A 26256-nucleotide genomic window follows, 5' to 3' on the forward strand; every position below is an offset into this window, starting at 1 on the left:
TAAACTTTGAATCACCTTGTTGTTGAATTGTGCTATACAAATAAATTTGCCTTGCCTTGCCTTGCCTTGAATGTGAAGAAACAACTGCTGTAACTTCACGGGGGGGGGGGGGGGGGGGGGGCGAGGGGGAGACTACAAAAGCTATATTTAAGATAAAGAAATACACTTTCTGGATGCAAAATGTTCCATATTTAACGAGAAGAAAAGTATTTTATACCAAATCATTACTCATTTCACAGTTAAATGTCAAGCAGCATTTATCTTTGGGTAACGCCGCTTCTTGGTAAATGTCAAAACCGGGTTTAATTATGACTGGTATCACTCATTGTACAAAAACCCCCAAAACAAAACAAAAAACAGTGTCAGATAATTCCAGTGTTTCACACTCAAAAGCTAGAAACTTAGCATTTGCATAATATTTCGGGAAAGCATTAATAAATCTCAATTTCACCAATTTTTTCCAGCCACTATAGTTTTCAACCTATTGACCTCGAGAGATCCTGTGATGAAGGTACTTAGGAACAATACTTTTATACAAACTTTTGTTTAGCACCACAAACTAATACACAAAGGAAGCACTAGAAGATTACATTTCTTTCTATAGACATTAGTAGATAAGCAGCAGACAGGTATCATACTAAAGTGTTGAGGCCCCATGGGATGCCAAAACCAATTCAATGCTTCTTGGCAACTAGAGACCATAGTAAAGTTTCACATTTCAACAGTAGTGATGTATTAAGCAGTTAAAAGTGTTAATCTGGCCAGCCCACACTTTAATGTTAGCTACTTAACTATTAGCAATTACCCGCTAGGAACAATAGCTGTGTGTAAAGTTATCAATAAGCTAGCAGCGAACAGCTATGGCAAATAAAACATTAACATTATTATAGGAGCTAGACTTCTTCCTTTTTATTTCATTGATGTTGTTGTATATTTTTACGCATCTTATTTTTGCCATCCCCCATAATATCAAGTATCAGTTAGCTTAAAGTTCATCAATTGGACATTCAACATGCTGACTGAGCTCTAGTCCCACATTCCCCCCCTTATATAGCTCTCATTTTTTAATCCGCTTACAACACATATGCTCTTGCTTTGCAGCACTGTGCTTTTACCCTTTCCTTAGTATGTATATTATCAGTCGATATTAGCTACAAGCTATAAGTTATAAGTGTTATGTTGCAAAGTTTATCAACCGGTGGACACTCTAAAACTTCTGTTGGCAAAACACATTTGGAATATCATAAATAACCAGCTGGATCCGAGACCACTGTAAATGAGTAAATAAATAACTAAACATAACAAATTTAAGCTATAGAGAGATGGATCAGAATCAGAATACTTTATTGATCCCTGGGGGAAATTATTTTTTGTTACAGTGCTCCATTTTAAACCAACATTAAGACAAGACAGACAATACACTAACTAAGAATAGTACAAAATATACATATATATACACATACATAAGTCACTCATAAATAAATAGTTGGAAAAGAAACATGTGTAGCTGTAGTAGCAAACAGTGTGTTAAGTGGATGCGTTGTACAGGGAGATGGCCACAGGCAGGAAAGATTTCCTGTGTCGTTCAGTGGTGCTTTTCGGTAATCTCAGTCTCTCACTGAACGTGCTCCTGTGACTGACCAGCATGTCATGGAGTGGGTGGGAGGTGTTATCCAACATTGTCTTTATCTTGGACAGCATCCGCCTCTCCGACACCACCTTGAGGGAGTCCAGCTCCATCCCCACAACATTGCTGGCCTTACGGATTAGTTTATTAAGTCTGTTGGCATCTGCGACCCTCAGCCTGCTCCCCCAGCATGCAACAGCATAGAGGATCGCACTGGCCACAACAGACTCATAGAAAATCCTCAGCATTTTCTGGCAGATGTTGAAGGACCTCAGTCGCCTCAAAAAAATAGAGACGACTCTGGCCCTTCCTGTAAAGTGCTGTGGTGTTTTTAGCCCAGTCCAGTTTATTGTCAATGTGTACTCCAAGGTATTTATAGTCCTCTACAATGTCAACATTGAGCCCCTGGATTGAAACAGGGGTCAAGTGTTTCCTGGTCTTCCTGAAGTCCACGATCAGTTCCTTGGTCTTTGCCACGTTGAGCTGCAGATGATTCTGCTCACACCACGTGACAAAGGAGTCGACCACAGCCCGGTACTCTGTCTCATCATCCCTGCTGATGCATCCAACCACCGCAGAGTCATCAGAAAACTTCTGAAGATGGCAGGTCTCTGTGCAGTGGCTGAAGTCTGTGGTGTAGAGGGTGAAGAGGAAGGGGGAGAGGACAGTCCCCTGTGGTGCCCCTGTGTTGCTGATCACCTTGTCAGACACACACTGTGGGAGACGTACATATTGTGGTCTTCCTGTCAGGTAATCAACAATCCAGGACACCAGAGAAGCATCCACCTGCATCGCTGCTAACTTATCACCCAGGAGGGTCGGCCTGATGGTGTTGAAAGCACTGGAAAAGTCAAAAAACATGACCCTCACAGTGCTCGCCGGCTGGTCCAGATGGGTGTAGACACGATTGAGCAGGTAGATGATGGCGTCCTCAGTTCCGAGACGAGGCTGATAAGCGAACTGAAGGGGATCCAGGTGTGGTCTTACTATGGGTCGCAGCTGGTCCAGGATGAGCCTTTCCAGGGTCTTCATGATGTGGGAGGTCAGTGCCACGGGCCTGTAATCCTGGGGGCCACTGGGACGTGGCGTCTTTGGTACAGGGACGAGGCATGATGTCTTCCACATCACCGGGACCCTCTGCAGACTCAGACTCAGCATAAACAGTTTATGAAAGACTCCACACAGCTGGGGGGCACAGGTCTTGAGGACAAGGGGACTCACTCCGTCTGGTCCAGCAGACTTGCCTGAGTGAAGTCTCCTCATTTGCATCTCAACCTGGTATTGAGTGAAGGTGATGGGTGGGGGAGGGGTGTCAGGAATCTCACAGGAGGCAACATGTGAAGAGAGAGGCTGGCACAGTGGTGTGGCTCTGGATTCCAGGCTGACTACAGGTGAGGTTGTGGGGGTGGGAGCAGACACTGTGGTGTCGAATCTATTGAAAAACAGATTCAACTCGTTAGCTCTATTCTCACCTCCCTCAGCTCCCCTGCTGTTGGTTGGCCTGAATCCAGTGATGGTCTTCATGCCCCTCCACACCTCTCTCATGCTGTTCTGCTGGAGTTTCCACTCCAGCTTCCTCCTGTAATTGTCCTTAGCCTCTCTGATCTTGTCCTTTAGTAACACCTGGATCTTCCTCACCTCCTCTTTGTTGCCCCCTCTGAAAGCCCTCTTCTTGTTGTTGAGGAGGGCTTTGATGTCCTTAGTCACCCACGGCTTGTTATTTGGGTAACAATGAACAGTCTGAGCTGGAACAATGGAGTCGGTGCAGAAAGTTATGTAGCCTGTGATACACTCAGTAAGCCCATTGATGTCCTCGGCGTGAGGCTCACAGAGTGTTTCCCAGTCGGTCACCTCGAAACAGCCCTGTAGTTCTGCTAAGGCCTCCTCTGACCACCTCCTGACAGTCCTGGTGGTCACAGGTTCCCTCCTCACAATTGGCACATAGCAGGGGGTGAGGTGAATCAGGTTATGATCTGACCTTCCAAGTGGGGGGAGGGAGGAGGAGCTGTATGCATCCTTGACGTTAGCATACAGTAAGTCTAAAGTTTTCTCTCCCCTGGTGGGACAGTCCACATATTGTTTGAATGTTGGTAGTGTATTGTCCAGTGATACATGGTTGAAGTCACCCGAGATCACAATAAAGGCACTCGGGTGTTGAGTCTGTAACCGAGCTATGGCAGAGTGGATAGTGTCACATGCAGCTGTGGGGTGATGAACTCAAGGGCCGGTGTCCTGCAGGTTTTAGATATCACCCCAGGTTAACACGACTGAATCAAATGATTAGTTCGTTACGAAGCATCTAGAGAACTTCAAGACATGTTGAGGAGGTAATTTAGCTATTTGAATCAGCTGTGTTGGATCAAGGACACATCTAAAACCTGCAGGAAACTGGCCCTCAAGGCCTGGAGTTCCCCAACCACTGCTCTAAACTAAGGTAGAAGTTAAGGTCTCTGTAGATGAACCTGTTGAAGAATTGCTAATAGTTGCCTGCAGCAGCCTTTGTTTCCAGATCTCTTACCTGCTCAGCTCTGGGTAGTATGTGACTGCTATTTTTGTCTCCATTGCTAAAATGTTTATCAGTAGAAATGCATTTTAAGTGCTTTATTTGTCTACTGCCACTTCTCAAAGGAACAAAGTATCCCTGAAAATACTAATCATAAAAGCAGCAAACTACCACTGAAGAGAAAAAGGAGATCATTTCTCAGTCTGGTCTGTAATATCCTGAGTGTCCATGGAGTGACTCATCAGAAAAATACAGGGAAAAGGCACAGAGTTAAACACAAGTATCATTCAGCAGGAAGAAAAACACCAAGGACGTGATGGCTGGTGGTAGCTTACAGATTAGAGAAGGGAGCTTCTAAGCAGGAGGCCAATGATGTGAATCACGAGGTCAGCAAGGACGAAGTATGAATAAAAATGAATGAGTAATTCTCTCCTCATAAATTACTGTTGAGACACCCTTGAGCAAGGCACTTAACTTTCAGAAGCAGCACCGGGCTGTGGTTATGGTAAAGACATTAATTGGTCTTTTCTGTCTGTCACAACCTTAAAAATACCCTAATATATATCCAAGTAAAGCAATATGTTACCTATGGTGACTTAATACTAAGAGCTCCATGTCACATCTTTTACTGTAGTGAATCAGCAGTAATCCTGGGAGAGCTGGCCCTGTGTCAGCCACAAATCCACGGTATGATTACTTTGCTCCTCTGGTTGACTTTACCTCAGTAAACAGCCATCCAGTAGACGGCCGAAACATAAGACCTCAGTCATGAGGGATGAAACTCGTCTGGAACGTCAAAGGGATGAAAACTTTGGGGGGGGGGGGGGGGGGGGTCCTGGCTCAGAGAGGACTGCAAAGCGGGCCTTTTTGGAGCAGATTGGAAGAGAAATGAGAATGTGAGATTAAGGATGGACTGGCTGACAGCAACTGCAGAAAGAGGTGAAGGGGAGAGAGAAAGTATGAGGGGCAGATGATGGCAAGCTGCCAGGAGATCAAAATCTTCCCCAAAAACTTCAGAAGCAAATCGTTCTGGCACAACACCTTTATTCTCCTGTCCCATTTTATAGTTCAATTCACCCCCATCAATAAACAGACAACATTATACATTCGGTTTTATAGTCAGATTATACTCTTATACTCTTCCAGTTGATTGGTCTGTTTATAATAATTTCTAACATTTTATAGGAATATAAAATATATGACAATTCAGGTATCACAATAACACAAGGTCACATCAGCAGCTCTGCAGCCCTCACTCTGCATCTGGAGGAAAACTTGGACCAGTCCTTGCATTTACATGGAAACCATAATACAGGAATAGCAATCCCGAAGATTTATAAAGTTAATGGCCTGTTCAAAAAGTTCATTAAAAAAAAGACACAGACACACCATTGTACTTCCAGTCTGGACAAGGCCTTTGAAAAATTCCAACTTTGAAAACCAGGTTGCGATCAGCTTGTGTATTAGAGGGGAATAAGGCCAAATGTGCCTCCAGAGCTTGCTACCAATTCCTCACTTTCCTTTAGAGGTCACATTTATTTCTACGATAGGGCACAGACAGGGGGGGCTGAATCCCTGGGATTTGTGGACAAAGACTGCTACGCTGAAATTAACAGAGAGCGATGCCATTATGTGTCCATTAAGTAATCAAATCACAGTTCTTGTAATATTGTCTGTGAAGGTTCTCAGTCATCCAGGTCATCGTAGTCTAAGGAGCTTGGAAAGAAAAGCGTCTGGACTTCTTTAAGACAACTGACAACAACTTAAAGAAGTCCAGACGCTTTTCTTTCCAAGCTCCTTAGACTTCTTGTAATATTATTGTCAGAAAATCTATTAATCTGACCTGTAAAGACGAGGAAAGGATCCCTGACTCTGTCACTCTGAGATACGATAAACCCAAAGAAGAGACCAGAATCAGTGACTGTGTCTTCAGTCTTTTAAGTCAACGTAAAGTGTATTGCATTTATTCCAATTTCAAATTAGCCTTAGGATGACCTCATTAATATCTCATTTGGACTAGATACCATAGCTGGCTGCAGTCCAGCTTCAACTCATGAGGGACTGGGGGTGTTTTTCTCTTCATAAACAGTTCCTCCAGTGCAACACTTACATTAAAATGTTCCAAGCTGCATGGAGTCTGACCTCAGCTCCTGCCATTCATCTGTGGCGTGAACCTGTAGTGCCTCAGAGGCACGTGGCCCTTCAGCAGTTGTCAAGAACTATTACTGTGACGCCTCACAGCCCCCCATCGCCCTTACAGTGCTGCTTATCAAACAGCCAGAGATAAGCTGGCATCGGTGGTATGTGTGCCCTGACAGAACATGGAAGAATAAGCTGACAAGCATTATATAAAGTCTCCTCCTAATGGTTTAAGAAGGACCATTCACCAGGTACCTTTTACCTTAAGAGTCAGGATGAGGCCATGTTGCTAAACATCCAGCATTCACACACGCACCTCACTAAGAACTCATAAACTAAGTTTATGACACATAGATGTGACACATAGATGTGAAACAATCAATAGGCGTTTTAACGTCATCAATACCATCTCTCAATCCTTTTTTTTGTTTATTTTGTAACTAATTGATATCAAACTGGGTAAGTTCTGACGCAAAATGCCCAATTTTGCAACAGTAAAGAATCCTTCAAATAATTCCGAAATCCGTTTAGCTGAAGTTTATCACTTGTAAACTGGGCCTAACCTCACCTATGGTTAAACTGGAATTATATTTCCCCACCTTTCTGAGAAGTTCTACTAACAAACAGACAAACCAAACCACTCACATAACCTTTTCATTGTATTTTTTTTTTTAAACTGCAAATTTAGAAAGTTTGACTTACATTGGCTGCCTATTAAATTTTGTATTGATTTTAAAGTTCTGCTGCTTACTTTCAAATGCTATCTCACCAAAGGTCTGTGAGATAGTCAGGGGCTATCTCACCGACCTCCTCAGTCTCTGTACTCCCAGCCGTTCTTTACGATCTTCCGGTCAGTTACTTCTGGCCCAGCCCAGGCACCGTCTGAAGACTAGGGGTGATCGTGCTTTTGCCTCTGGAATAGTCTTCCTGCTACCATTTGTGCCTCTGACTCCATTCAATCCTTTAAAGCACACTTGAAAACTTACCTATTCAACCTGGCTTTTCTAATTTGCTAATTCTCACCTCATTAATTGCTGTATCGCTACTCATTTCTCTGGATAATCATGATCTCTCCCTTTCTCTACTTACTAATGCTTTTTGTTTCTTTTCTCTACTTTCTCTATTTTACCTTGTTTTAATGACTTACTGTTCAGTGTAATCATTTACCGTTATTTTTACTGTGAAGCACTTTGGTGTATCCCCTGGTTTTAAACGTGCTAAATAAATAAAATTGTATTGTAATTTTAAAAAGCTAATATTGTATATCTGAGTTATTGACACTATATAAAAGATTGCTAAAGCCATATAATCAGTTTGTGGACTGATGTTCTGAAGACTTGAGTTTCACCGTTTTTAAACCTTGGTATCAAAAGCAAAGGATGAATGTGACTGAGAAACCAAGAACACTGCAAACTCATACTTTTACACAATCTCACTACATTTTGCAACCACAAGAGTAGCCCCTGGATGGCTGTTGGAAAGAATGCAGGTTCAAGGCACTACTGCATTTCCAGACTTTGCTGTGTTCACTTCTTTATTGACAGTCAGTAGTTTGGGTTTTTCAGTAAGTCTCCTTGGCCTCTGCAAAGTAGCAGTTACCATTTTAAAAGCAAAAATGTTTTATGAAAGAAAGAAAAAAAAGTTTAGTCATCTAAAAAAAATATATATATTGTAAAGGTTTATATCTTATTGTAAATTTAAATATAATGGGGGGGTGGGGAACCCTTCAACGTGGCTGGCGCAAAAATAAATGTCAACTCATCCACCCACCGTCACCATCGCCCAGCTGTGAGTTAAATAATCAAACTGCCTTCTTTGCTGTGATGATTGGAACAAATTGAACAGCGCTTTGCTGGAGATAATTTTGAAAATGGCTTGCTAATACTCACCTCCAGGAGCATGTACTGAATACTCAATGGGATAATAACTTTGGGGTGTTCATGTGGTCACAGCCATGTGGCACATGGGGGACAAGGAAAGGACAAAAAAACAAAAAAAAACAAACCAACAACAACAGATCCACACAAGTGTCCTGCATGAGTCAGCTGCAAGCAGCTGGGGCAGCCACTCGTCCACACACCTGTTCTATGACACAGACACACAAATACATTCCTTCTAAACAAGATTTCTGCCTCTGAAAACAACTTGTGTTAAAAATTACATCAGCCTTTATTTCTCTCTGTTGCTATCTGCAGTTTGGTGATGTTCATTTTCAGCGCTCCTCCTTGTATTTTAAAAGACATGCTCAGGGGCTCATAAGAGACTAAAAACAACTAATGAGGGAGTTGTTAAGAAATATGAGGAAGAGGATGGGAAAATGAGAGACATGAGAAGTTAGCGGTTTCCATTCTGGGACACGGACGCAACATGCGGCTCTTTGAAACAACCAAAACTATTGTTAACCACAGTTTGGCCTACAGAGAGATTCCAACAGCTGGCTTCAATTAAGGGTTTTCTTTAAAGAGGCAGGCCTCCTGCACACTGCATGTCTCACTTCTTAACACACACACACACACACACACACACAGTAAAATAAAGATCTCAAATGTCCACAGAAGCGGTTTTGACACTGAGCTTTGTCTGGATGAATGTGAGCATCACAAATGAAACACGCAACAGGAAATGTCTGACAAACATTGCCGTGCTATGTTAGCCATGTCAAACAGAATCAAGTAAATCCAACACTTCTTCTGGACACATTCCTGTGGAGATGGCAGCTCTACATGAACTGAAGAAAAAAAAAATTTAAAATACAAAAAAAAAAAAAAAAAAAAGAATACAGCTTTCATGCATGATGTATCTAAACAAGGCCAGTGCTAGACCTTGACACTTTGGTGGTAACATTACAGTGTGGCTGCTCATGCAGGAGGCATTTCAGGAACCTCAAGGCTTGTGCAACAATGTTACACCAAATCGTGGAAAATAAGGCCACAAGAAATGCATTGTACATCATGACCCCCAGAAAGAGTAAAGTAACACAGCATTCATTTTCACTCCCACACTCAGCTCTATATGAGGCTGAAATTTTGTTCATGTGGACACTCACTACGGATGATGGTTCTTCACAAGAAGTTGCGTATGTTTTGGGTCATTTCTCTGACTAAAGCGATAATCTAGACCCACTTTTGCTCCTGACTGCTTGAGGTTCTCTTTTAAAATCTTCACATGTCCTTCTTTATTCATATTTCCTTCTAGATGAGATTCCCAGTTCCAAACACACTGAAGCGTTCCCACAGCATAATAGTCCCACCACCGTGTTGTAAGTTACTCCCTTCTCCAAACATAAGCAGTGTTTTTATTGCCAAATGAATGAGACAAAACTAGAGCCCATTTTCATCTGATTCTATCATTAGTAATAGTAATTTCTAGTCACTTCAGATGCTCACCTTGGAGTTGAGAAACATTTAACTTGAGACTCGTCAGCGATTATTTTGCTGTCACTGAATATCACTGTGGTCACCACATCACAGCACTACTAACAGAATTCATTCAACTTTTTCCTCTATGGGTTTAAAAGATTTCTTACCATCTGTTTCTATGTTGTACATCATTCAACATTCCCCTTTTTTCCTTACACAAAAGCCCACGTTGTTATGTCACCACCAAACACCACAGTGTGGGATGGGTCTTCCCTCCACATTAAACAAGCACTGACACATGTTTGTGTCAAAAGAGACACCATCAAGCACAACCTGCTTGTCAAAAAGTGTTTTGCCATAAGTGAAGTAAAGTTGAAAGGATGCAAATACAATTTGCACAATAGATATCCGAAAATAATTTGGACAAAAACAGACCTCCATAGAATAAGCAGCCGTTCAAAGTATCTGCACGAATAGGCTTTCCCTTCAGAAGATATCATGTTTCCACGCTACATAACAGCCACACATGGTAAGCTATGATGGTTTTGTCAGGTGGTACATCCAACATGCTGCACGAACATTGTCAAACCCGTGTCCTCCCGAGTTCATGACACATGTCAGAACTGCACTATGTGTTTAAGCAGCTATCATATGTCTTCGCCATCTGCCACCAGACTCGCTCAGGCTGGGTGTCTATGGAGCTAGCGTTTATTTACCAGCCATTCTCTGTGTGCTTCTCTGCGCGTGTGTGACAATCATGATGTGGCATCAAATAAATGCCACCCCATCAGCAGCACCGCTGAAAGATAATCCTCTCTCATGCAGAGTGGGAGTAGCAGCAGCAGGAGGAATAAGCGAGCGCCATTCCAAACCCATGCACGTCCACAAATGCAGCACAAATTCAGATTCAACTGAGCGCGCCTGCTGGCGTTAATAAAACCTGACCACAAACAAACACCCTCTAATAAGGCGAACACGGCACTGCAAGCAGGCGCGCACCGGTTACTCGATACAAGCCGTTATGGAAGCAAAGTTGGCGTAATTTTGTAGTTTTCATTGTTTCATCTCTTCCCCCCCCCCCCAAAAAAAAAAAAAAAACACTCACTCCTCTCACACTATTTCAGAATGAAGACAGGGGCTTCCTACCTCATGGTGAAAGTGGTGTCAGGCCAAATATGTCACAGAGTCTTTCGAATAACGACGACGGCTGAGTTGCTGTGTAGTTTTCACCAAAGTTCGCTGCTCGGTTCAACGATACAAGCGACCTAAGATGAATGGGGACTCCCGACGACGGCGTGACAAGATGTTTCACAGTTTGCGGGCTATCCGATAAAAGTACAAAAAAGGAAAATAAAAAAGAAAATGGTGGCTTAAAAAGAAACAGTCGACTCCTACATGTTCTAGAGCATCGCCGCTCCGCTGCTGGCACTGAATCACTGGGAACTAAAGCGGAGAATCGCAGCGTTTCTCGGCTGTTTCTGACGCACTCAGCTCTATGTGATGCGGCGCTGTGCCGCTCGGATACCGGTCTGCTGCCGCTGGCTGCTGGCCTCAACATGTGCTGCGTTTAAGGACCCGCTGTAAACTCCTACTCTGAAGTTTCTCGGGAATAAATATGCCCCCTTCCCTAAAACAAACAAACAAAAAATGAATTTTACCAGCGCCAGGTGTGTCTACAGAAAAGTATTGCCTTTCGTCTTGAAACTCCTTCAGGCACTTATTGGGGCAGTTTTTCTAAACGAACTTTGATTTAAATGGTTACATCATGGACAAAAATCGGCATGTCTAGCATCAGCACGTATGTAATAAAACTGTTTAAAATGTTTGCCCCAAAATAACGTTTTAATAACCTTTCTTCACTTGCAAGTTATGTGTTCTACCACCAACTTTGCTGTCGTCGAAACCTCTAATGCATTTCAATCTAGGACTGGTCCAGGTTTCTTCATGTATTGTACCTTTTATAAAATGAAGCTTATTTTGGAAAAACACAACAGAAGGCTAATTTAGTTCGAAACATAACTCAGGCAACAGCACCCGGCTTGCTGCCTTTTTTTCATGCGAGCCGGCATAAGTTGGTTATGTCGCACTGTACCTGAATGCAGCAATTTACGCAGCTTGTCAGACGTCGCACGTACAGGTTGCCCTTGACAACTGAGGTGGATAACTTTTTCAGTGTTTCTGCGTTGACTGGTTCCTGTAAGGAGTTGGTTATGTCTTTAATAACACTCCGTTGTTCTTTATCTTAATTTCCACACTTATAGACAATAGTTCAAATGGATTTCATTATGATTTACACACATTCACAACATTTTACTCATGCCCTTGATAACTAACATGTAAGTCTTAATTATGTAATTATGTTAGTCAGTCTAACTGAAAACAGTAGTAAAGTAAACAAGCAACAACCATTGTACATTTATTTCCCAACTTTTTTCTTCTTATTGTTTGTTTTGTCAGGTTGGATGATGAAAGTCGGCATTGTCAGGTTTCTACAGAGATGTTCAATAGAGTTCAGGTCAGTAACTGGGCTACTCTAGGACTCCTGTGTTGTCATTGTCATGTTGGAAAGTGAACCTTCAAGTAATTGTCACAGAGACATCCTCAGTGAAAACCTGTTCCACATGTGGAACAGGTTTTCACTGAGGATGTCTCTGTACTTTTCTACTTTCAGCTTTCCCTAAACCCTAATTAGTCTCCAGTCCCTTCTGCTGAAAAATAGCCAGACACCATGATGCCACCATACTTCATTGTAGGGATGATATTGAGTAGGTCATAAGCTCTGCCTGGTTTCCCTTCAGACATAATATTTAGAACTGAGGCCACAAAGTTTAATCAAACCACAGAATCATGTTTGGTCACAGTCTGAGTGGTTTAAACTACAGATGGCACGATACCACTTTTTTATGTCCAATACCGATACCGATATCATAAATTTGGATATCTGCCAATACCGATATGAATCCGATATAGTGTATTTTTTAATCAATAAAACAGTTTTTTTAACATCTTGCTGCATTTTGTATAAGGTCATAGTCAAGCTTTTGTGTTTTCTTTTAAACTAAAGCAATTCTGTTATACCTGTATGCAAAAACTACACTGCACCCAAAATATTTAATTGTTCAACAATACTCAGTGGCGGTCCTAGGCTGTTCGGTGCCCTGGGCGAACACCCCCTCTGCCAGCTTGAAGGATTGACCACCTACAGGGGCGAGTGGGCAATTTTTATATATATATATATATATATATATATATATATATATATGTATATATATATTAGTGCTATTTCTTAAATGTGTAAAATCTGTAACATAATGTTACATAATGTTTGGAGTTTAGTCTGTTACTGTTAAATATTCTGATTCTGATTGTTTCAGGATGACCTGCCATGACATCTGCTTACCTGTATCTTTTGCTCTTTTCTCCTCCTCTTCTTTTCTCTTTTTTCTACACTGAGCACCTGATGGCTTTGAACTTTTCTTGTCCATCTTCCATTGGTTTTAATTTTGCACTCCAGTATGAACAATCACCCCCCAACCCGAGGATCACCACAACATAACCTAATAGACCTACACCTTAGTTCACAGAATCACTTTGTCTAGGGTTTATTTCTGGGATTTCGCACAACCCAGGATTCAAATCATGAATACATAATGGACTTGGATTTACAACATTATAAATGAAATGTGCTCTGTTTGGAAGCGGCAGGGCCCCCCTCCCCTTTCGACGGTTTGTGTGTGAGACTTTAAATCATCAAATATAAATTTTAAATTGTTATTGATCCCTTCACTAAAAGTCCTAAAGTGTATATTTATTTTCTTACTCTTCTTATATTTATTGTTTGTTTACTTGCACTGTTGTAACTGGAGCCTCGTCTCTCTATATCCTGGACTGTATGTAGCGGAGATGACAATAAAGTTTACTTTGACTTCAGCAGCGAGCAGGCGCACCGAGGGCTCTCGCGCTTACTTTGCGCATATGGAATTTTGAAAAAACAGCGGTGCAAATTATAAGTCTGTATTATAATGTCTGTTGTTTTCGTGTTTGGTTTGTTTTTATTTAGTTTTATTTTGCGGGTTGGTTATTAGATGCTGCTCCAGCCAGCCAGAGAATCCCCCGCCGCCCCGCCCTCTTCTCCCTGTGCCGCAAGCAGCAGGCGCACTACGCAAACGAGGGCGCCCTTACTCCCAGCAAATGGGCGATAGAAAACCGATCGGTGCCTGTGACATTCCCAATATGCGCTGGCATGACGTCGGGCAGCATGAGTACAAGTAAATGGGCGTGATGCCGCCCCCCACCACGATGCCGCCCGGGCAACCGCCCGTGTCGCTCGTATCGAAAACTGCTACTGACAATAATGATCAATCTAATAAACTTAAACCTACACCATCCTCCCTATTCTGGCATTTTAAAGAGTACTTAGCAGAAATATTAAACAACCTAACTAATAGGGTTGCAAACTCCCAGCAAAAAAAAAAACAAGGAACCACCCCCCACCCTCTGCCTCGTCATTCTATACATTTTACATCAGATTAAAACTTTGGGTGTAAGATTCAGATAATTATTTATTAAAAGCTAGACGTTTTAGACGAGAATAAGAAAGATAAGTATTTCTTAGTACCCCTCTTTTCCCTGTTAATGCCCTACCTGCCCCCCTGGCAAAACTTTGCTAGATCCGCCCCTGCACAGTTACCAGCCGTCAGCTAGGTAGAAAAGGATCCTGGTGTAGAAACTAATATTAAATAAATTCTAACAACAGCTTATCAAGCTTAAACGTGCTGCTGTTGTTCAGCCGCTGGTTTCCTCTTTCTGGTGCAAAGTGGGCCAAAAACAAGCAAGAGAGACGGACTCACGACAGAAAAGCCAATCAGCTGATCATTGAAGTAGCAACAGGAGAGGGAGGGAGAGAATGAGGAGCAGTCGCTACATATATCCGTTGTTATTATGCTTAACGTGGGAATGCTTTACAGACATTCCAAAATGAACTTACACACTTGCTTTACTTCTCTCTGGGATAAATTTCTCGGAGATGAAATGCCGGTTTGGTAGCAAGGCTCCAAATGCTCAACCAGACAGAGGTCTTGCACGCCACAGCCGCTCTATCGCATGAGGCATACTGCTCCGACGCGCTAAGGTTATGAGCTGAGTTACACCATGTCACAAGTTTTGTGAAGTGCTTTCACTGTACTTACATGTTTCCGTCACTAAATTTCAGGGTTGTGCATTGTACATTTCACTGCATACATTTATTTCACAGCTAGAATTATATTGCTTATTAGTCATAAAGCCTAGATCAATGGAGAGCTCCAGTGATAGTTATCCATGTGGTCTTCTTCTTCTGTCCTTTAGTCAAAGTGATCATTAGGTCCTTGGTCATCTCTCTCACTATACCCCCCCCCCCCCCCCCCCCCGCGCGCTTGTTGGGCTTGTTATTTGCTCTCATATATATAATCAGTTGTGAAACCTTCTATAGAGAGCTGTGTGTCTTTCCAGATCGCATCCAATCAATTGAGTTTAGCACAGGCGGACTCTAATCAAGGTGTAGAAACATCTCAGCAATGATCAAGAGAAATGTGTCGTTGTGTTTTTGCCAAAGACTATGTAAATGTGATATTTCGGGGGAGGGGTCTGAATGCTTTCTGAACACACTGTAAAATGAAAGCTGGAAACATTCAGACTTTAGTGTGATTCAGTGGTTCTCAAGCTTTTAACAGGCTTTGTCTCATAAAGAATCCCTCCCTACTCTGATGGGAATTTTTATTAATGTCTTTGACTGAGAAAATACATTTGAGGATTTTACTTTCAAGTACACACACACAAAAACAACTTGTAGCCCTCCCCACAAAGACAAACAGGTGTCAGAAACACAGACAGCTGATGTTCTGCCACAGGTGGTGCCTGACACAAACTGTGTGATTTACTGCTGGTCACTCTCTCTACTGCGGGTGTGTGTTTATGTGTGAGTGGACTGATGTGAGAGTTCATGCTGGTGTGGTAAAAACGCTGACTGCTGATCCCTGACGATTATTAATGTGCAAGTCAGTGAGAAGCAAAATTGTCATCCTGTTGTCACCATTACAGATCCGCAGCCACAGCGAGTGTTTCTATTTTAACTGGTTGCTTGAATTTCAGCCATATGTGTGTGGGATATATCACATGTCCATCATCAAGTGAAGTCCTGTAAGCTACTGACACACAAAAGGGCTGAAAGAAGCTTATCAGAGGTGAGGCTGAATCAGTTAGTCCACAAAACTGAAAGGACTATTTATTTATGTAGCTGAAGGAGATCCTCCTCCTCCCTGAATTGTATAAGTGCACAAACCACTCCTGTGTGTCGTTGTGGTTTTATAGCCGAACGGAAAGACCTGACTCAAGACCTGACTCTATAGTTCTTGTAGACTGCAAGTACAAGGTGGCAAATCCCAAAACATAACAGATTACACATTCTATTATCCTCTTCTAGGACATCTAACAGCTTCCTAGAAATATCATTATCAAACTGTATGTAGTGGAAAGGACAAACAGACTTTTACCACAACATTAGAGGCAGCTATAGTTTGCAATGTTGCCTCTGAGATGCAGGTTCTTCGTGCTAAAAGCCTGTGTTTTGTCAGTTTGTTCATGAAGGGTCTTGTCGCTGTGTTCTTCTGTGAGGATGGAGTCCCCGTGGGTGTGTATGTGTCGAAACACTAGCACCATCCATCCTAAAATCCGAAATCAATACAAGTCATCCACTCGAGTGACTGAGCTGTGACTGACTCACCGATGATGAATGAACCATCAGCACAACGCCCACTCCTCACCAGCTCTGTTGTTGTGACATCTAACACAATGAAGCAGTAAATGTCATTAGATCTGAGGCAAATGAAGCATACTCTCACTGCAAACTGCTCAAAGGCAAAAGGGCACCATCCAAATCCTGATGCAAGCAGCCTGATCTGAACTCAGTTTTGTTGCATCAGTTTTCTTCTGCGCTCATTAGGTCTCTAAAGTTCACCCCAGATGCCAGTGAACTCTGTCTGCCATCTAGTGTGGAGACCATGAAATGATCTCCACAACATTACCAACATTCTGCCAGTGTTAAAAAACATCTTTGTATTTGGGTACTGTAATTCTTTTCCACACTTACTTCACTAAAATATTTTTCTAGTACCTTAGGTGCATTGGTACTTATTAGTCCTAATCCTCTGAGCTCTAAGACAGGGATGGGGAACTCCAGGCTTCAAGGGCCGGTGTCTTGCAGGTTTTAGATGTGTCCTTTATCCAACATAGCTGATTTAAATGCCCAAATTACCTCTTCAACATGTCTTGAAGTTCTCCAGAGGACTCATAATGAACTAATCATTTAAATCAGGCGTGTTGACCCACGGTTATATCTAAAACCTCCAGGACACCGGCCCTTGAGGCCTGGAGTTCCCCACCCCTGCTATAAGACAGTAAGTCATAAATGGAACCCTAAATTTATAGGGAAAACGTGAGAAGATTTAGATGTGTTTCAGTTAAAATTGTTATTTTCTTTGCTCCCTGGTTGTGAAGACATGAGAGAACAATTTCATAAAAACAAAAATTACATACTGTGATAGCCCTGGGTAAGAATTGGGGTTTCTTGGACCTCAGAGGATTCACAGTGACTGTTAAGGTTGTTTTTTTGTGTTAATTTGCAAACCATTGTTTTGTCATTCTTGGTCCATTTGCTACTTTGACTTTTGTGTGTTTAGTTCCTTCGGGGTTTCCATATATGTTGCTTCCTATATCCTTTGCCTTCCTCTGTTTTCTTTTATCTGTCATCTTGTCAGTCTTTGTCTCAGTGCAGTTGTCTCTTTTTTCCCTGTTTGTTTCTCTGGGCATCAGTTTAGTTTCCTGAGTTTTGTTTTTTTATTTTGTTTTAGGGTTTTTTTGTTTTTGTTTTTGCTCTGCTTCAATTATAAGGTATTTTTCCTGCTGCTATGCTTTTTTTTTCTTAACTAATTAAGTTAAGAAAAAAACCTAACTGGTTCTTTGCCACTAATCTTAACAAATTAATAGCAAACACCCAGAGATTCTATTTCATGTAGTTGGGTTCACTTCACACCCCAACTCTGACATTTATGTGACAATAGTGTGAAGGTGTAACCCTCTTTTTATGTGTTATGTGTAATGTGTAAATCAAAGAGTGCAGTCATGTGTAAATAATTTAGAAACTCTACTTAACTGATAAAAAGGAGTAGTGTTACATTAGTGCTCGTTTCTCGTTCCTGTCCTTTGTGTTTGTAATTAATATGTATCACTCTGGATGAAATTGTTCATTTCTTTAAAACTTTGTGTTGTGATTGTGATTTTCTCTTTTAATTTAACAGCCACATTTAAAATGATCACATATGTTTAAAATATAATAATAATTTCTCATTTTCAACATATAATATTTTTTACTTGAAATTTACATAATGAGCATGTCCTCATTTTTTTTCATTTCTTATTATTATTGTTATTTGTATTATTATTACTTAAGTACTTTACTTTGCTGCCGTTCAATATTCTAAATACTTGGGGTGTATGATTTTAAATTTTGATATACATATTTTGTTATTTTAGTCGTCTTTAACCACAACCACTTGGAGGCGACATAAAGGCATTCCCACGCTTTACAGCACAGTAACATTTCCGGGTCTGGGCCTGTGTACAATTTCAAAACAAAAGCAAAACAAACCATCCCGACTGCTCAGAAAAACGAGAGGCAATATTTACGTTACTGAACTAGTGTATGACATTCCATAAAGTGTACAGTGTAAATAAATACACAAATAAATAAACAAATTAAAAACTGTTCTATATGACTCTGCGTAACTGCTTACTTTTGCTTTGTTGAATTCGAAATATCTATTTACTTTGTCATGTGTTATGTTATTACTTAAGTTTTCAAAAATTTAAGTGTATGCTGATTTTATTTGATTGCATTTAATGAAATTTCAGGTTTGTGCCTTATCAACAAACGTGTCTGCCTCTTATTGCCTTTTATACCATTCTGCTTAAATAAGCTATTTGTTATGTGTTTTCTTTTAACTTAATCTTTTTAAACCACTGTTTAAAAAAGGCTCATTGAGGAAGTATGTTATATCAATTTATTCATCTTGCATTTCAGGTCAGCCTATATCATGTGGCCGTATCTTGATGAAACATTAATTTTGAAGGCTTAAATTAAATGTAAATGTTTTAAAACTTTGTAATATTTCATTGCTAGTGCTGTTTATACATATATAATCATATCTTTCTGACTAAACTCACCCCAAGACACAAGAGTTAGGAGTTAGATGATTTCTATTAGTCTACATTATTTTATTTTCTCTCTGCTCCATTAGTGACATTGATTTCCCTCAGTGTTGGATTTTTCTTTTCTATGGCCTGTGTTCACAGCACATAATTTTTTTGAAGGCCCTTATTTATTCAGAGGGAATTTTGCCACCTTCAGATGAATGAAATGACACGATCAAACAAACATACAGAGACCCCCCCCCCCTCCCAAAGAAAACAAACAAACAAAAATGCCAGGTCCCAATCAGAGTTTCAGGCTTAAAAGATCAAAGGTCTAATCAGGTCTAGGATTTTTATCAAGTCAGTGTTTCAGTTCGTCGTCTCTTTTAATAGCTTGTAAGGGAGCACTGCTCGATTTACGGTACTCTTACCTTTTTTTGTGATTTTTCAGTAAGTTCAAGTCTTGTGCTTTTATTTTGAATGCGCACACCGGATATGGGTTCGCGCCGTGGTCTCTTCGGTCTGATTGGTTGTACTCACGTTGCTGCTGATGTGGTGTTCCGAAGTTAGCAAACGCGAACATCCGATTCAAACTTGTTTTCTGCTTTTGTTAGTATTGTATTTGTGAAAACAATGCCTTACTATCAGACGTGGGAGGAGTTCGCCCGTGCAGCAGAAAAACTGTATCTGACAGACCCAATGAAGGTAATAACGCTTTATTTAATAAGTACCATACTGGATAGCCTGTTAGCTAAATGGCACGTTAGCGACGTGACTGTGCTGACTGGTGGTTCGATATTTTTTCATGTTAAATTCTGAACATTTTTGTTATGTTATTTCTTTTTTTCAGGTCAGAGTGGTTCTAAAATACAGACACTGCGACGGAAACCTGTGCATTAAAGTGACTGACAATGCTGTGGTAAGTACACCGAGGAAAAAACGTGGAATTGTTTGTACCAGCCAGTGAAATATGAGAGGTTCTCTTGAGAAAGCTCTTAAAACTTGTTTTTTGGACGAGCAGCCAGAAACTTCTCTCTTTGTTTTCTGAGTCTGCTGGTACTAGTTTGTGTGAGGCTAAATCGTAACGTGTAGCAGAGTAACACAAGCAGGCTAGCAGCTGCGAGTTTTTTTTTTCTTTTTTTGTTTAATAAAGCTCCTGTAATATTTTACGTTTTGTTGTGTAATAAAGTGTGAGCAGTGGGAGGGGGATACACCATTTTAGCTGTTTTTCTTCTTCCTGTGTTGCGCTGGATTTTTCCGTGTTCATTTTATGGTAGAAATATTAGGCTTACTTGACAGTGATACCCAATGTCTAATGACCTGGCTGCATTATATTCCAGATATCCCAAATTCTTCACTTCTATGAATTCTTTTGGAAGGTTGGCGGGTAAACTCATCTTTAGAGAAGACTACAGATTTATAATATTGGCATCTAGCCATATATTCACAAACTTTCTTAATACTTGGAGTAGATCCCATTGTCAAAATGCTAAGAAAGTTCTTAGATTTAATTTCGTTTTAAAATCATTTATCCATAAATTCATATAAAATCAGGGTAAAGAGGCTTAAATGGTTCTTAGGCACAGGAGAAAATGACAGTATGTAGATTATCATGCCACTTTGTCCACTTTTTCTTTAAGTGAGGTAATGGCATATGATTAATTCAGTCTCAAATCATTGTGAGCCTTCTGCTCAACATCTCCATCTAGCATGTTTGTGCACTTTGCCTCAAATTTCAATGTTTGAACATGAACATCTCAAACTATTAAAACTATTAAAGATAAAAGCTGGAAATTTTCATTTTGATATTTCTTAGTACAGGATTGAAACATACTCTGTACTTTAGGACACACACACACACATATATATATTTATGTTATATTATATTATAATATATATTAGGGGTGCAACGATACTCGTATTGATATTGAACCGTTCCATACAGTGCTTTCGGTTCGGTACGCATATGTATCGAACAATACAAAATTTTTAATCTATTTTATCAACTTTCCTTCTGACTATGCTGTCTGTGTTGAGCGCTCAGTGGATCTGCGCTCGACAGTGCAGCCTAGGCGGAGTAGTCGAACGCAGATTCACTGAGCGCAGGGCAAGCTAGCAGACAGAAGTTAAGCTCTCTTTCCAACATGGCAAATTGAACCTCCCCCACCCTCATTCAGATCTGGCGTTTGGAACTATTTTGGTTTTCATGTGACGTATGACCCTGAAGGTAAGCGCGTCATGGACAAAAGTAAAACAGTATGTTGGATGTGCCACGCAATGCTCTATTACATTGGTGGGAACTAGTGCGTTAGCGCAGTTTGCTCGTTAACGTGTTGGCCGTCCAGCCCCACGCACGAGGCGATCCGCGGTAGCTCGTTAACGGATATTTGCCGTGTTGTGCCGTTAACGTCATTTCAACGAGATTAACGCTGACAGCACTAGTGGGAACATAACGAATATGACTGCACATTTACTCCGACATCATCCTAGTGCAAAGACAAGTGGAAGCAGACAAACACAACAAGCAAGCATGCTACTAACTTTACCCGAGTCATTTAGACAGCCGTTAGCACATGATTCTCCTTATGGGGACCTGATATGTTTAATATGCTGCTGAGAATATAGCCCAGAAGAAGCGTATAGTATAGCTTTTATTTTGGAAAGAGACATTTCTCTGTAATAAACTCTCTTTTCCAAAGATGAGTGATTTGTCGATCAGAGAGATGTATTTTTTTTTTATTACTTTGTTGTTTCAGCAACATTAAATTTAAAAACTGTACTTTAGAGTTAAAATATATATTTATAATTTTAAGAAATGACAAATTGTTTTTCATGCCTTTGAACATTTTTGTTCAATGGCATGAACATTTTTTTGTATGGAAAAAAACATCGAACTGTGAATTTTGTGTATCGTTGCACCCCATATAGATATAAAAAAAAAAAAAAAAAACACCCAGCACGCCCCTGCGGGCGGTTTATCCTTCAAGCTCGGGTCCTCTACCAGAGGCCTGGGAGCTTGAGGGTCCTGCGCAGTATCTTAGCTGTTCCCAGGACTGCGCTCTTCTGGACAGAGATCTCCGATGTTGTTCCCGGGATCTGCTGGAGCCACTCGCCTAGCTTGGGAGTCACCGCACCTAGTGCTCCGATTACCACGGGGACCACCGTTACCTTCACCCTCCACATCCTCTCGAGCTCTTCTCTGAGCCCTTGGTATTTCTCCAGCTTCTCATGTTCCTTCTTCCTGATATTGCTGTCATTCGGAACTGCTACATCGATCACTACGGCCATCTTCTTCTGTTTGTCTACCACCACTATGTCCGGTTGGTTAGCCACCACCATTTTGTCCGTCTGTATCTGGAAGTCCCACAGGATCTTAGCTCGGTCATTCTTCACCACCCTTGGGGGCATCTCCCATTTTGACCTCGGGACTTCCAGGTTATACTCGGCACAGATGTTCCTGTACACTATGCCGGCCACTTGGTTATGGCGTTCCATGTATGCCTTGCCTGCTAGCATCTTGCACCCTGCTGTTATGTGCTGGATTGTCTCTGGGGCATCTTTACACAGCCTGCACCTGGGGCCTTGCCTGGTGTGATAGACCCCAGCCTCTATGGATCTTGTGCTCAGAGCTTGTTCTTGTGCTGCCATGATTAGTGCCTCTGTGCTGTCTTTCAGTCCAGCTTTGTCCAGCCACTGGTAGGATTTCTGGATATCAGCCACCTCCTCTATCTGCCGGTGGTACATACCGTGCAGGGGCCTGTCCTTCCATGATGGTTCTTCGTCTCCCTCCTCTTTCTTGGGTTTCTGCTGCCTGAGGTATTCACTGAGCACTCGGTCAGTTGGGGCCATCTTCCTAATGTATTCTTGGATGTTCGTTGTCTCATCCTGGACTGTGGTGCTGACACTCACCAGTCCCCGGCCCCCTTCCTTCCGCTTAGCGTACAGCCTCAGGGTGCTGGATTTGGGGTGAAACCCTCCATGCATGGTAAGGAGCTTTCTTGTCTTTATGTCAGTGGCTTCTATCTCCTCCTTTGGCCAGCCTATTACCCCAGCAGGGTACCTGATCACGGGCAGGGCGTACGTGTTGATGGCCCGGATCTTGTTCTTACCATTCAGCTGACTCCTCAGGACTTGCCTGACCCTCTGCAGGTACTTGGTGGTTGCAGCTTTTCTAGCGGCCTCTTCATGGTTCCCATATATATATATATATATATATATATATATATATATATATATATATATATATATATATATATATATTTTATTATTATTATTATTATTTTTTTAAAGTGCATTGGTTATAAAAAATGAATAAATTAAGCACTTAAAGTGCCATATTTTAGCACACACTAATAATACAAATATCACATGGCAAAAGCCACTGAGCAGCAGCTTGTGAGTGGTGTCTAGCTGTATTTCACAATAATACAAAATAAAACACGTAGAATACTTTTTAACTTGTAATTTCCTGATCCCTGCTTGCCAGTAGGAGTTTTAAATGTAATCTTAATTACAAGACTTCTTCAGGGCGATAAGTCTCAAAGTGGCAGGTAGAATTGATCTTGAAAAGTAAATATAGCAAAACAATTAAAAGTTACGAAAAATGGCTTAGTAAGTTATTCCACATAAGTAGTCTTGCAAAGCCAAGTTGCCATGTCGACATGGCATAACTTGCAGTCTGATGTATAAGTATAACCCAGCCCTAATCTTAATGCCACAACTGCCACAGGCATTCGATATACTGACTGCATGAATGAACGCTGCAAAAGTTTGTGTGTGTGTGCGCATAGATAGATAGCATAATCTGAAATATGAGAGTGCTTCTTGACCATGCTGCTTACAACGTGGGTCTTGAAAAATGAAGGATATGCATATATTTAACAAAATAATGATTTCAGTTATAAGTACTTCTCAATGTGAAGGTTTTTATTTATGTATTTATTTTGTATTATTATTAATGTGTGCTCATATATGGTACTTTACAGGACTGCTTATAGTTTTCAACTAGCCAGTACTGGCATTTGTTTTTATATATTTCAGTCACAAATTACAGGTCCTGATTCAGCTCTGTGTAAAGAAAAACAAGTGAAAATTTCAGGCTTTTATCCTTTTGAGATAAAGTTTTGAGAGAGCCATATTTTATTATTGCCTGTGGAAACAAATGACTTGAAAGTGGCTAGACAAGCCTTTACTTGGGCCATGAAATTTGTATTGAAATTGGAATGACCCTTTGTAAATCATCGCATACAGTTTGTATAAAGTAATTAATGGATCTTTGGACTGGAATTAATATCTTTAATTTTTGGGTTGTGATACATGGTGAAGACTGCTTTGAGTCTAGTATTATTCATATGAGAATATAAGTGGGGCTGTTTGGTAACCAACACATCAAGCACAGCTGTGTCATAGTGCGTGTTGTTTGGTTGATGTTTTCTAGAGATGCACCGGTTGACCAGCCAGGGACCTGAATTGGTTGTTTTCACTGTAACTTAACAGCAAAAATGTCCCTGGTTTGAATCCTGGCTAGGTTCATTCTCTGTGGAGATTGCATGTTCTCCCTGTGTCTGTGCCGGTCTTCCCTGGGTACTTGGTGCTGGCTTAATTAGTTGTAGTTGTGGTGGTGTGGTGTTCCTGGATGTTGCTGAGCTCTCTTAAGGCTCACCTCTCATGGTTGTAAACCCAACCCCAGCTCCAATGTGTTGGAATATTGTTGTTGATGGTGGGTCTTGCTCAAGTGGAGAGCTGTGGTGCTGCTACACAAGGCTACAAAGCATAACAATGACTTCTGTGACCAGTTACAGTCTAATTGAAGTTTGGATTTCATCCATGAGCTAAGAAGATGCTGATTGTGTTCTTGTCACATAATTATAGTAAGATTTATTTTAAAAAGGCATTGAGTGTAGAACCGTGTACACATGCCAAAATAATGTAACTCTGTATCAAGCAATTATTGATTTACAAAAAGGTGTGCACCACCAAAAGAAAGCAACAATGTAACTCTATCATTTAGGTGACTACTTAATCACTACTATAAAACCGTAAAAACCTGTAGTTTTCATGCTGTAACTGCCTTCATTTGGTGTCTTCTCCATCTTTACAGTGTTTACAATACAAGACAGACCAGGCCCAGGACGTGAAGAAGATTGAAAAGCTCCATGGGAAGCTGATGAGACTCATGGTGTCCAAGGAGACGCACAGTGGTGCCATGGAGACGGACTAAAATGCTCTTGAAGAGCTAAAGTTTTGGAGCTCTCGGACTGAGTTCAGAGGACATGGTGGTGCTGCTGAGAGAATAGAAACATCAGAGTGGGACGAGTCTGTAAAACGGGAATGTGGGGAGCTGGATCTGGCTGCTTACACTGGTTTAATGCTGCCAGAGAAGCTATAGATATATACTGTATATATTTTCAGGATTTGTTTTTTTTTTTTTTTTTAAGTTTCACTGTCCACTTTTCCTTTACAGGCATGATCACATCCCTAATGGTGTAAGTTAAATGTAAGATCCGTGTAGGGGTGGAACAACATTAGCTGCTGTGTAAGCAGCTTTGGCACCTTGAATTCTTTAAAGACATTTCCATAAATTTTTAGTTTTGAAAGGGAAGAAAAAGATGGGCAATGAAGATAACTTGTCTTTTTTTTTCTCATCTTTCTAGCTATGTCAGATTCAGTTTAAGCGCAGTTTACTTTGATTTTTGTCCCCCCTCATTGTGCCACATGAATGAAGCAGAGCTTTCTGATTTCCCAGCAAGGGTGTGGAGAAAACCCAGTGTTTCCACACTGACATGTTCAATAAATGGTTGTTTACCCCAGTCAGCAATATATCTCTTTTATTCATCTCGTTATGGATTATATTGTGTTCAACTGTCATACGTCAACGTTATTATGCGAGACAGCTTATATGACATTGGGTTTGAATTAATGAGATAACACGTCCTTTATTTAGCCCTAGCAGTTAAAATAACTCAAATGCAACAAAATCAAAAAGTACAGTTTTATGTAGCTTAGTCATAAGTCAAAGTAAATAAACATATAATATAGATGCTGATTTAGAAAAACAAATTTAAGCAATATTATATAGCAAAGCAAACTGAATTAAAAAGGGCTTACTAATTTAAACGATCACCTGTGTGTCGGTCTTCCTGTTGTTCATGTACTCAGGTACTCTTACTCCTGCACCACAGCAACATCCTGTCCTCAGATGGACATGGATCATTTATCGGCCTTCTGTGTATTTCAGTGAAGCTGAAAAAGTTATGTTTGTTTTAATTAACCAAGTTTTTCCCAGGAAAAAAAAAAACCCTTTGTGAATTATGTAACTTTTTTATTCTTGGTCCAATTATTTTTCAAGTTCTTGTTTTTACTTTTTCATTCATAGTGATCAATATGAAAAAGGTATTACAGAA

General features: G+C 40.8%; 2 protein-coding genes across 2 annotated transcripts in view; one reads left to right on the forward strand and one right to left on the reverse strand.

Moving 5' to 3' along the window:
• enah (ENAH actin regulator) overlaps positions 1 to 11145 on the reverse strand; it is a 149102-nt gene extending 137957 nt beyond the window's left edge. The window contains exon 1 of the mRNA XM_085372730.1: positions 10775 to 11145. Within this exon, the coding sequence (XP_085228856.1) occupies positions 10775 to 10779 (5 nt within the window). The 5' untranslated portion in view covers positions 10780 to 11145. The remainder of the gene's footprint in view (positions 1 to 10774) is intronic.
• An 8249-nt stretch (positions 11146 to 19394) lies between these two features.
• Positions 19395 to 25657, forward strand: srp9 (signal recognition particle 9). The gene is made up of 3 exons (XM_085372917.1): positions 19395 to 19558; positions 19704 to 19772; positions 24954 to 25657. Exons 1-3 carry the CDS (start codon positions 19487 to 19489, stop codon positions 25071 to 25073), a joined length of 261 nt encoding a protein of 86 aa, XP_085229043.1. The 5' UTR covers positions 19395 to 19486; the 3' UTR covers positions 25074 to 25657.
• The last annotated feature ends 599 nt before the right edge of the window (positions 25658 to 26256 follow it).

This window comes from Diplotaxodon limnothrissa, linkage group LG15 (assembly GCF_057381915.1).
Source record: "Diplotaxodon limnothrissa isolate DT_005_m linkage group LG15, D_limnothrissa_male_GT1.1, whole genome shotgun sequence".
NCBI lineage: Eukaryota > Metazoa > Chordata > Actinopteri > Cichliformes > Cichlidae > Diplotaxodon > Diplotaxodon limnothrissa.

Coding starts and splice junctions, on each gene's coding strand:
- srp9 (XM_085372917.1), top strand. CDS start 19,487: ATGCCTTACTATCAGACGTGGGAGGAGTTCGCCCGTGCAGCAGAAAAA. Junction 19,559..19,703: donor ATCTGACAGACCCAATGAAG/GTAATAACGCTT, acceptor TCTTTTTTTCAG/GTCAGAGTGGTTCTAAAATA. Junction 19,773..24,953: donor AAGTGACTGACAATGCTGTG/GTAAGTACACCG, acceptor CCATCTTTACAG/TGTTTACAATACAAGACAGA.